Source organism: Anabas testudineus, chromosome 8 (genome assembly GCF_900324465.2).
Source record: "Anabas testudineus chromosome 8, fAnaTes1.2, whole genome shotgun sequence".
Taxonomy (NCBI): Eukaryota; Metazoa; Chordata; class Actinopteri; order Anabantiformes; family Anabantidae; genus Anabas; species Anabas testudineus.
The window spans coordinates 4390411-4402556 of NC_046617.1; the positions used below are offsets into that span (position 1 = coordinate 4390411).

The following is a 12146-nucleotide window of genomic DNA, read 5'->3' on the forward strand; positions in this document are numbered from 1 at the left end:
AAAATTATAAACCAGCTCATGTGGATGTTATTTTATTCTTTCAGTGTTAGCTTGATGCATGGATGGGTATAAGCACCACAGCCAAAGCTGAACCCATTAACCTGAATCTAAGTGCTGATTGTGGTGAAAATAAGACACTCTGGAGTTGGATTTACTGCTACTACTGCCTCCAGAAGCATGTTCAGTTTTTCATTTCTGAAAACTGTCCAATTGCAGCTGATGGAGATCTCAATTATAAAGTAATTAACAGTCCTCACCAGCACCTGTTGAGAAGAACATTTGCCAACTCTCCATTCATCTTAAAACCCATCTGGTGAGATGTTTCATGTCTGGGAACCCGTGGTGGCCAAAAGTCACTGGACAAGTGTGTAGTGGGCAGGATCACATAGACGAAAACAGAAAGAGATGTTGCAGCCTGGAGTATTTCGAAAGACGGTTTACAGGCTACAGGCGCTGTTGTCTGTGGAGCCAATAATGTCTCTTAAAGTATATCTTTAATCTCTAATGACATATAATACTCTTATATTATTTAGTAAGGTAATATATTAGCCTACATATTGTTCCTGTAAAGTTCACAAATACAGAAAATGTGATTCTTTAAATGTGAAGAGAAGGTGAGAGTGATTAAAGACACAAAGCAATAACGATTCCAACATGCAACAAGAGTACACTGAACAATCCTTTTCTTTATTCATTTTTTGTTATCATTTCAATATTTCTGTCAGGGTTTGTTTTTTTAAGTTTTTATTTTAAATTAAAATTTTGACACACTTATAAAAGACAGCATCTGCATAGAGTTGTCATCTTAAAGATCCATGAAGAGAGAGAGAGGGAAAGAAGGAGAGAGAGAGCAAGAGAGAGAGAAGGGGGCGTGGGGGGAGGGCAAGGGGGAGGAGGCAAATGGGAAAAGAAGGGGAGAGGGGGAATACTGGCACGTCACATGAACTAAACAGAACAGCCAACAGCAGTACGAGAGAGGAGGGAAGAGGGGGAAACAAGGTTGGAGGGGAGTGAGGGGGAGGGACGGGGGGGGCAGGAAAGGTGTCTTTATTTAGAGGGGTAGGGCAGGGAGGGGGGGACAGATCGCTTTTACATTACGCTACGCACACATACACACACACAAAAAAAACGGGACACAAGTTGCATTTCCAGTCAAAGTTGCATTCAAAGAGCGATGGCCCTGTCCTCTTTTTGTTTCATTGTTTTAAAATTTTTGGAAATATTTTTTGTAACTTCATGTGTTCATCTCTCTCCTGCCATTTCCCCCCGAGATAGCTTCTGTCTTTATTTGTCTGTCTGCCACAAAGACAGAGGGGTTTCCTTCTGGTATGCTGCAGAAGGTTGTGCGTTCATGGCATCTAAAATCTGTGATTTTGTAAATGGAGTTCCTTCAGGAGGTCTGAGCTCATGGGACAGGCCTGAACGCCTCTGCATGATAAAGAAAGCCCTTGTTTCTCTGTATATTGCATGCTTTGTTACGTTAGGCCTGTGTGACGCTAGATACTGGGCCCAAAACTAGCTGGAGACTAAAAACCTGTCGAAACTGCATTCATTTTGCTTTTCACTGAAGATGTTTTTGTCACAAAAATGTTTGCACATCAACGCCTGTGAGGAACTGAAGACCCCCTCTAGGAACTCGCTGAGGACAAAACGCTGGTAACATCCACATATTAGGTAGATTGTGGTGGCACTGGGGATGGGGAACATCTGGAGGACAAAGCAGATGTAGAAACACTGGATTTTAAAATTGGTCAGTGCTTCTTTTCCCCAAAAGACTGATGATCTTAACCATAGAAATACATAGACACTATGATCGTGTTAGTTTAAGGGTAAAAGGACTCTTATTTAGATGTTAACTTGAAGTGGAATAGTTTTTATTACTTATGTGTTTATATGTTATTAGAAATCAGCTGATGAATGTGTTTTTTTATTGAAAAGCCTTTAACTTCTAAAAGCTGCTTAGAACTAGATTCACCTTAAAATCTAGCAGGCTGACATTATTAGTGCAGACTACTTAGCATTTGCCTCTCAGGTTGTCGTTTTACTAGGACTGAGTGGAGGCTAAACTCTGGGGAAAACAGGCAGGTAAGAAAAGGAGTTTGGGTGTTTGGCTCGATAGCTGGGGTCGAGAGACATAGCGTCAAACAGAGAGAAAGAGTTCGGAAACCGCTAGCAGGGCTTCCAAAGCGATGGGGTAGGGGTGACCTGGAAAGCCCTGGAGGCGGGGTACGTTTTCCTAATATGGAGGGAAGCACTTTCATCAGAGGAGCCAGTGGGTGGAGCCTCTGGAACTGGGGTGATGGACAGAGGTGTGGTTGTGGCTGTGTTTTCACCACAAAGGCAAACATTTTTGAAGAATACCCACTGATGCACAACATCTTTTCACTTCTGTCTTAACATAATTGATTTGGTATTACTTTAGACAGACGTGAAGAGACCTGACTGACAAAAAAGGTATGACACTGAAGCTCCGTGGGTGGACTACTACTAAAACCACTATCATACCTTTTCTGTCTACATACGTGAACAGAAAGATTTCAGCAGGCTGGTGTAAACACAGCATTTGAACTGAGCATGGCGGACAACGACACTGGAAGCTATGTTTCTCCTTCTCTCTGTTGCTGTCTCTCACCCACAAAGCAGGAACATAAGGACAGCCAAGATGAGAGGGCGGAGGACTGGAGGTGAGGACCAGTGATATTTTAAAGGGGGAAGTGAAAGTGGCAAAAAAGGACAGAGATCGAACTACTTGTCAACTTTGACAGGAATAGATATCTCAGTAGATTTATACATAGACATGCAAGTCATTTTTTCTCTCTTTGAAGTTATTTACAATAATTACATAACACAAAGAATCCAGTTTCAGTTTGACAAAATTGCGAGCATTCAATATTCAATATTACTACTATTATTTATGATAACATAACTCCTTTTGTACGTCTTTAAATCATTGCTATTATAGAATCGTCACAACCTCCCTTTTTAAAGTTTTTATGTTTGTTTGATCACTTTGTGTGAAGCCGTTTGTTCTTCCTCTGGGTTTTTGCAAATGTTTTACTGCATTTTTCTTTGTAATTCATGTTAATAATAATAATAACAACAATAATGATGATAATAACAAAGCTATTTGAGTGTCTTTCCTACTTGCTGTGGCAGAGACTGTATGGGCGTGGGATATTTTCAGGCCCCTCCCCTTGACCCCTCCCACCTCTCCCACTAGGGACAAAAAAACACTGATACAAACCAAATACTGTCTCGTATGATGAGAGAGTAGAAAGACATATGGGAGCATCAAACTAATTGTCATCAGAAACCACAAATAATATAAATTCGCAGCTACTACTGCTGACAAGAGCAGATCGAAGCCAAAACAAACAAATATTTTTATCATCATCCAGAGCAGGGCACTGAACAGGTTTTGGTTTTTGAAAATTGTTTCAGGAAGACAAAAATCATCGTAGAGAAGAGTTTATTGTCCGACAAGGGAGGAAAAAAAGGAACTAACTTGAATCCTTGAACTTGAAACTTCAATTTTCTTTGATCTTGGTGTCTGTCAAGTACCAACTTGGAAGACAGACACCTGTCTGCAGACACTGTGCTGCTGGTTAATGCTTAAATGATTCTTTGCAGAAATAACTGCGTGTGTGACCCCCCACCCTAGTTTTCAATATGTGTGTGTGAAACAACCAAGTTACGTTCACACACAGGCCAATGGCTAACAGTAAGTCAATCTTTTAAGTGTTGGTGTCGCACCCAAACTCCCTCCAGATGATTTTTTCCTGCTTTCTGTACCCCACTCTGACAAAAACTGTACACAGCCAATAGAAGCAGTACAGTTACATACATACAGTTATAGAAATGCAGTATGTTGGTGTAATATATATATATATATATATATGTATATATATATATACATATATATATATATATATGTCTGTGTGTGTGTGTGTGTCTATGTGTATATAAATATATATTTTCTTGCTTATATATGTGATTTCAGTTGACAAGGCTGCAGTCTTTTCTCACACACAGGAAAATGCTGGCTGTAGGTTTACGGGATCTAGCTAGCAATGGTTGTCACTCCTCAATTATCTTCCAGCTGTAATAAAAGATTATCTTTCCCTCTGCTTCATGTGCACAACTGCAATTTGGAAGCCACATTATATAACTGTGATGTATACAGGTAATCCAAATTCAGACCTCTCTCAAGTAGCAGCATCTCCAATTTGTTATGCAGCTCAAATAGACCCAGTGTTACGCTTATTGAAAAAGCAACAGAGCCAGTCGTCATCATCTTACAGAAAAATGGTCCCAGCAGTCAAGTGAAGCTGTAGAGGCCGTTATAAAACAACTTACAGCTCAAACAGCTAATTAGTCAACATTTTTATTTGATCAAATGCTAAACTAACTGCTTTTGGCAACTGCTAATAAGGTCTGCTAGGACACATTGTCAACATGATACTGTTTGCTGGGGGTAAATAACATCCCTTTGCAGGAAGCTGGCAAATGCAAATATGAGTAATAATGGAGCAGTAATATTGAAGTCAGGATGATCAGAATTCTTGTAGGAGAATTACAAGAAAGCTAAAGACAAACACTTTGGGGCTTTGGAGCAGCTGCAAGAGAAGCGGCTTCGTTGGCTTCCACCCATCAGCCATGAAACAAGCTACTTTGTGACGGACTAGCTAGCAAAACCTTCAAACCTGCAGGAAAGCATTTATCCTGTAGTGTGAACACAGAGACTGGTAAACAAGCTGTACAGAAAAAATAATGACACCAAAATAACAAGAATAACAGCAATTAATAAATAGAATAAGAAAGCACCACCTTTGTCTCCATATATGCCTCAAGTGGAGGAGAAGTGTATATATATATATATATATATATGCAAGTTTTTTCACGGATGATTATGCGTTATATTTTTCCACTAATCAGACCACTAACTAACATCTACACTTGCAAAAGAAACAAAAAGAGGGGGTGGAGGCAGACGTTGTTGTGGCGTAAGACGTTGGTTTGATTGGTGGACAAACCAACATGCAGTAAGGGCTAGTGGTGGGCAGAGGGGCTGGGGTTTTGTTTTTATGCTTACGATAGCATTTGATGAGTTGGTATTATTGATTTTTTTTTCACCATTTGTGACGAACTTCTTTGTGTAAACTTGACTTGCGTTGTGCTCTTTGATATTTGCGGCGAACATTTTGCGAACACATGAGGGCAGGGCAAAAAACGCTTTGGTTTGAGTTTTAATAAATAGAATAACTATAACAGTGATTATGGCGTCCATAAATATGTCAAATCGCCTATATCTTCCCATTTTCAAGAAACAAAAGTATAATTCGTCAAACGGCTGCAACCCGTGGACCTGCGATAGGATGCTTCGCACATCAAAACAAACTCGTGCTGCTCTGACACAATACAAACACGCTTTTGCGCAAATGCACTAATCTTGTTTCACTGAAGAGGAAGGGCGGCATGCTGCACACACACAAGGCCAGGTGGAGGGGCGACAGGAAGTTTGCCCACAAGTTGAGGTTTTCAGACTTCTAACAAACAATTCATGTTATTGTGGACAATTCTTTCACAAAAACACAACACAAATGCCACTTTGGAAGCAAAGCACAGAGATCAGCTGATAACAGTGGTGTGTGACCTAGTGGGAGGTTTGGAGGTCAGTGTCAGGGGTTTTAGGGAAGCAGGATGGCTCAAGTGGACAGCAGCATATTTCAAAACTTTGCCATTCACAGGTTCCCATTGAAATATCAACCTCGAACGAAACATCAGTTCATGTTCCAACAAAAAGATTTACAAACAGAGCATGCGTTGACAAGTACCGTCAACATATGTTTAACGTTTAAATAATAATAATGATAAAAAAAAGCGAATGCTGATTAAGTAGGAACAGCTAGTGTAGTTAGCAAACTAGGTCCGATGAGTGGTAAAGTGCATGACATGGAGGGCAGGTTGGGGTTGGGGTACAAAAAACACCATCATGCAAACTCCACAACGTTTTTGCATGCCTTTTTATTATTATCATTGTTACACACAACGGAATGGGCAGGGTCTGCTGGAGAAGGGAAGGGGCAGACCCCCGATCTTTGACGTAGTCTTTTGTACAACCAAACAACACAAATGGGACAAGATAAAAGCACAGGGGGCTGAATAGTCAGACAAACCTCCTGACCTTCTTTAAATTGACCTTAATTCCTTTATGCTTTTGTGATGTTTGTCTGTGTTTTCTTTCCCCTGGCGATGGTGACATGGCCTGATGGATGGCTGCCAGACGGGAACAGAAATGTTACAGAAAAAAACACACACAGGTACAAATGCCAAAGAAATGTCCGTATCAACAAGATGGCTGGTGCTACGACTGCATCCTCACATCACTGATATGACTTATTTCCACCACAATCACCACCACCTAACCATTGCAAGACTACTGCGGTGACCACGATGTCACCTTGACAACGATTCGACCATGGAGAACATTGAGTAATTGAAGTATTGCATGGCTTTATGATGCAGCTGGCAGGTGATGAACACAGCACTGTGATTAGTGGAGTTAGATGAATTGACTTCACAAAGGCGAGTCCACTTGTGGACAGACTGAGTGTTGTTACCATTCTCTCAAGTGGCAAAATTACTTTGAAACCACTAATAATGACAGAACGTAGCCATGACCATTGACAACACAACAGCAGAGAAAAGTTTTGAGTGACTGGTTTTGGGAACAAAATTAAAAATCACTTGTAATACAAATAACCATTTCATTCCAATCCAAACCTGAAGCTGGAATGCTAGTCCCTTTTTATATCGAGCGACTGCACAAATGAACAAACAGTCTAGCTACTACAACTACCCAGAAAACAACATACAAGAAGACGGTAACTTTTCCGTCGTGTCTACAAATTGCTCTTACCAGAAGCAGCTAGTGTCATGTCATGACTCCAGATTTCGGCTAATGATGCTCGTCAAACACCACATGAAGTGGTCCATGTCCTATTCAATGCAAAGTGGTATTTAAATCAAGTTATAGTTAAAGCCTGATAGAAACAGCCTTCTACAAAACAACTCAAGTCTACAGCTTTGGAACGGGGAGAAAATCTAGACACGGTGAGCTAGCTAAGTAAAACGTGTTCTGTCAAATGAAACTGGACTAACAAACTTTAAAGCCAGACTTTATTGCTCTCAGTGTGGTGTGGAGTGGTTTGGTGTAGTATTAGTGGTAACCCTGCCAGTGGTTGTTTTGTGATGGTTCAGGATCACAAACCTCTGTTTAACACAGACGAACGCTCTTCTTTTAAACACCTCCGAAAGCCAGAGTCACAATACTGAGTAGTAGTTTTCAACACGTGTCTCCAGTTTTGGACAACACACACACACTTGTGTTACTTTTTAATGTAAACCACATTAACATGAATAAAACAAAACCCGATTTTACAACATACGCTGTCTTAAAATGTGCATGTTGTTCCAGCCTGGAGCAGTGTTGACGGGTAACACATTATACTGTGCTTACTAATAATGTTGATTTGACTATGTTATAATGAGCTCATTTGAAATCATATTCTTTTCCGTATAGCTTCATTTGTGTAAACAGAAGTTCTTTTTTTTTGTACAAACATACTGCTAACTGCTAATGCTAATGCAATCTGTATACAGGTAATATGTTTTAAATAAAAATGTGGTTGTTATTTATCTTTGTGTATATTGCAGTGTTCAATGGAAAAGTAAAATGCGTGACTACTGTTACAATTTCACTAGTTTGACAAAAATTACTTACTAGCTAGCTAGCTACTAGCTTACTAGCCTTTTCCAGAACTTTCAACCTTCATTTTTATGATTTAATTCGTCCCCTTACTGAGCAGTCACTAAACACTAATGAAACAATGTAGGTAATCACTCCGGAAAAAGCCAGTAAGCGAAACTTATGTGAAGATTATTTTGTCAAACAACTACAGTCTACACGTAACACAAGCTAATGCTACGGCATGCTAAGCGACATAGTCTAACACTAACACTGGCATGATTTGTAACACGGGTTAATTAACAGTGTATGTGTTGAGTGGGAATATCCAGTCTCTGTGTTAAGATGTATATAGGAGTTGTTCGTGCTTGTGCTATGTAGTGAATGTATACGTGGATGTGGATGTGTGGTACATGTTTCACACATGCTTTGGTGGAGAAAATCCACCAAACGAAAGAGCATCTCCTGTTCAGTAGCACCTGTGTTACTCATTCAAATGGCGTGATAGTAATGTAAATGATCGATGCCCAAAATGACACACTCTCACACTCAGGATGGCGATGGAGGGGAAAACTGTAAAACTGTTTCACAAGCTAAACTGTAATCGCTAAATGAAGTCCAGGCCAATACTTCACGGGACACGTCACGCACGCACTAAAACAGCAGCATCACGGAACAACAAAGCAAGAAGCACTTCCCATTGAAAAACGAACAAAAAAAAGCAACATTGTTACTGCAACACTCAGGTAACCAGGGCACGCCAGCATCTTCAGGGTTTCAGCAATGTCCAGCTTGTTTGTTACGTTAGGCCATTATGATTTACTCAAAGTTTCTTTACTTTTTAATGTGTTCTCTTCATTTTTTCGAATATTTCCGGAAGAACAGTTGTGACAGCTTGGAGATGACACCCAGCTTTGATCACAATATTTCTACAGCGAGGTGGGACAAGTCGTCTTCCTCTTATCTAAACTGCATAGATTGACCGTCCATCTCCTCTGAACGCTTCTCCTCCTACACCCCTTCCTTCTTAGTGTTCACCTGTCAGTCAAATGATGGCACGTTTTCTGCAGCTGGCCAATCAGATTGAGTTGGAAAACCAAAGGCCCTCTCCCTGCCTGCTCATTGGTTGGATAGGTGTGACGAGTAGGGGAGGCTGCTCTCATGGAAACCTGCCACCTTACAGTGACACACACACACACACACACAAACCCACGTGGCGTTTTCTCAGTCAATTTGCTTGCTGTGAAAACGTCTCAGTGGGCAGTGTGCCACACTCTTTCCTTGCTGGTTTACAAAAGGCATGTGGCAGGTCAGCTTTTGCCAATTTAAGCTAATTTAACAGGCTGACTGAGGTGAATGACAGGAGAGAGCAACAAATAAGAGGTGGTCTGAAGAGGCGGCTGAGCCAACGGCGAGGTTGGTTCCTCCCCCACCCCAAAAAATACGAGGGGACAATGTTGGTTCTACCAAAGCCAGAGTGTGCTAGTCCTGCAGGACAGCTGTGGAACCTTCTGTTCCAGCGTACAGCACAAGGTTGTAGAGCTCCACAATGTTCTCACGGAGCTGAAGAAGATTGTATTGTCTTGGAGGTGAACGTCCTGCAGCAGGACAAGATGTAACTGGAGCGCCGAGCACATTTCTTAAGAACGTGTTCAATGACATTCTCGAAGGTGCTCAGTTCCAGAGCCTCTATTGGGAAATCACTCTAGGAAACTAATAAACAAATACAGTTTGACTCTGGAATGCTTGTCCTGCAGAACTCCCACCCAGCAGCAATCACCGTCACTGTCCTTGGAGACTCCCGAAAAACGAAAGAAACTTTTAAAAAATAAGAAAAAAGGCAAAACAAACAAACAATTAAATGTCATATTATAGGTCATATTTTTTTACAGGTCGCTAACCCATGTGTTGCTTAATTTACATGTACATCTGTAATAAATAGTATGTTTATTTGTACCCTCTTTTTGTATATGCTATGTATTTTAAGTCAGCTATAATGTGATGGCGTTTTTATTGTGTTTTTTGTCTGTTTTTTGAACCCCACCCAACCCTGTGGTGTTTCCTCTTATCTGTGATTGGACTGTTATCTCTTCCTAGCTGAATGGTTATCTGTCTTGCATTTGTGTTTCAAGTTTTTGTGTGGTTGTCGTCGTTGGTGTTTCTTTTCTCTGCTGGCTGTCAGGTGGACGGTCGGTCGGTGTCGGTTGTCACAGCGGCAGGTGGTGAAGCATCTTAGAAGCCCAGCGTGCCGCCGATGGTCGACGCCAGGACCACGCCCAGAATGACGCAGCAGATGATGATCATGATCTTCTTCTGCAGGTACACAGGAGAGAGACACACATGGGGTTAGTCAAGAACAAATGAGAGATACACTGCAAGTCATAGTTGACATCTCTCCTAAATGAACACGTTACCTTGCGAGCCTGGCTCTGGTATTTGACGGCCTTCTTGGTGTCAGATACGGCTCGCTCCACATAATCGACGGAGTGTTCCACGTTGTACTCAATTCTGTCAATCATCTCTCCCTAGAATCACACGTATCACAAGGTGTAACATGAAATGTCTAAAAAAAAAAAAGACCCGACCCTTTGTAGTCGTGTATTCATTTGCTGTCATTGCGTCACGTACCTGGCTTTCGACCAGCATGGCCATGTCGACGAACATGTCGTGCAGCTCGCGGATGCTGTTTTCCAGCTTAATGATCTCGGTGTGTCGGGTCTCAATCTCGTTCAGGGCTTGCTTAGTCATCTGAGAGTCCATTTTGATCTGCGGGAGAATTTCCACACAAATATGATTTAAGAGAAATATATATTAGTTTTTGTTTTGTAGCTAAGCCACCATCAGAGTGAAACACAACACTACAAATGTTTCAGATCAGAAACCTGCCATGAAGAGATGGAAATATACTACTAGAAAGAAAGAAACAACCCTTTCTGCAACCTTTGAAACCAGAAGCCTTCTGGACAAATGGAGGTTATGTCCTTTGAACCTGTCAAAGATTTTTAATGTGAAACCCTATGAAGTTTTACTGATAGCAGCTTGAAAACTGTACAAAAATGGTGGAGTAGAAATGCTGCTAGTAAATGAGAACCATACTGTATGTTTTTGCTCTCTCTCACTTTTATCAAAAACAGGACTCGAACCATAGGGAAAAAAACAAACTTTTATATTTCTTTATGTAACAGTTGAATTATATTTGCTTATTTCTCTAAAGTATGGCTGGTGCCAGGTATGGGATTCTGGTGCAGCCTACTAAAGCAGTTAAATGTAGTCAAACAATATAAGTCTGCCTTTCACAACCCAGTATGTGTAATAAAGGATGTATGGTATGAGCAAAACATGTTGAGGCTCGGCTTGCTGACTATCAATAATATGATAAAATGCCAAAAAAGAGTTTCAAACTGCAGGTACGTATGCTAGCTTTTTGAAAAGTAAATCAGCATTGCCTATAGAATTTGTTGGTTAAAGTCATGGTTATGACCTTTGACCTCCAGTTTCTGCTGATAGCCGTCTGGTAGTGACTCACTTACCTGTTTATAGAATAAATGAGCGCCGGCTGGTTAAAATAGATGTCAGTACACTGTGACATCATAGGTGGGTGTGGTTTCAACCACAAGAGCTCAGTGAAAACGTTAGATTTCCAGCTCAGCATCCAGTTACAGCAGCCGTCTGTGGAGCTGACCACTTACCACAACATCAGGTCACATGGCTCTCCAATCATACAACCTTCTCCTGCCAGGGGCAGTGGTGTCTGCAAATAGTTGAGCTTTTAATTTGAAGGAGCAGATGACAATATAAAGTTACACCTTCAAAGTAAAAGCTCTGCAACACTGCAGCTGGCTTCTCACTCTCCCATCCTCCCTGTGGTCATGTGACAAAGGCCGTATTCACTTGATGTCTCAACGCACCTCGTGGCCATTCTGCCATCCCGATCAGCTAGTGATAATCATTTAGGGATGCAGAATGACTCAGGTTAAAGTGACCCATAGCTACAGCCGGGCCCAGGTGCGGCGCTTACATCATCAGTGAAGATGGCCAGCTTGCCACTCTCCAACATGTCCTCTAGTTCCTCATTGGTGGTGGTTCTCCCAGCTGCAGACAGAACACACACACACAGATACACAGAGAGTTTAGAGCTGAGAACACCTGAGTATTCACCTGTGCCACGTGGTACATATGTAAACTATAAACTAATAATAATTATCCAGCAATATGAGGATATAACACTGACTTAATTTTAAACTTTAGAAAACACTTAGCTGATATTACTTTTGTACTTAAATTAGTAAAATTCTGCATGCATGACTTCAACTTTGTAGTGTTGGACTTTAAATGATCTGAATGCTTCGACCACAGCTACTTGTATGTGATGATCTAGGTATTTATTGTTTTGCTGGAC

General features: G+C 41.1%; 1 protein-coding gene across 1 annotated transcript in view; it reads right to left on the reverse strand.

Moving 5' to 3' along the window:
• Positions 1–3747: 3747 nt before the first annotated feature.
• stx1b (syntaxin 1B) overlaps positions 3748–12146 on the reverse strand; it is a 46481-nt gene continuing 38082 nt past the window's right edge. Inside the window, exons 7-10 of the mRNA XM_026355554.1 lie at positions 11766–11839; positions 10376–10513; positions 10162–10272; positions 3748–10060 (exon numbers count right to left, since the gene is read on the reverse strand). Of these exons, the coding sequence (XP_026211339.1) occupies positions 9980–10060; positions 10162–10272; positions 10376–10513; positions 11766–11839 (404 nt within the window). The 3' untranslated portion in view covers positions 3748–9979. The remainder of the gene's footprint in view (positions 10061–10161; positions 10273–10375; positions 10514–11765; positions 11840–12146) is intronic.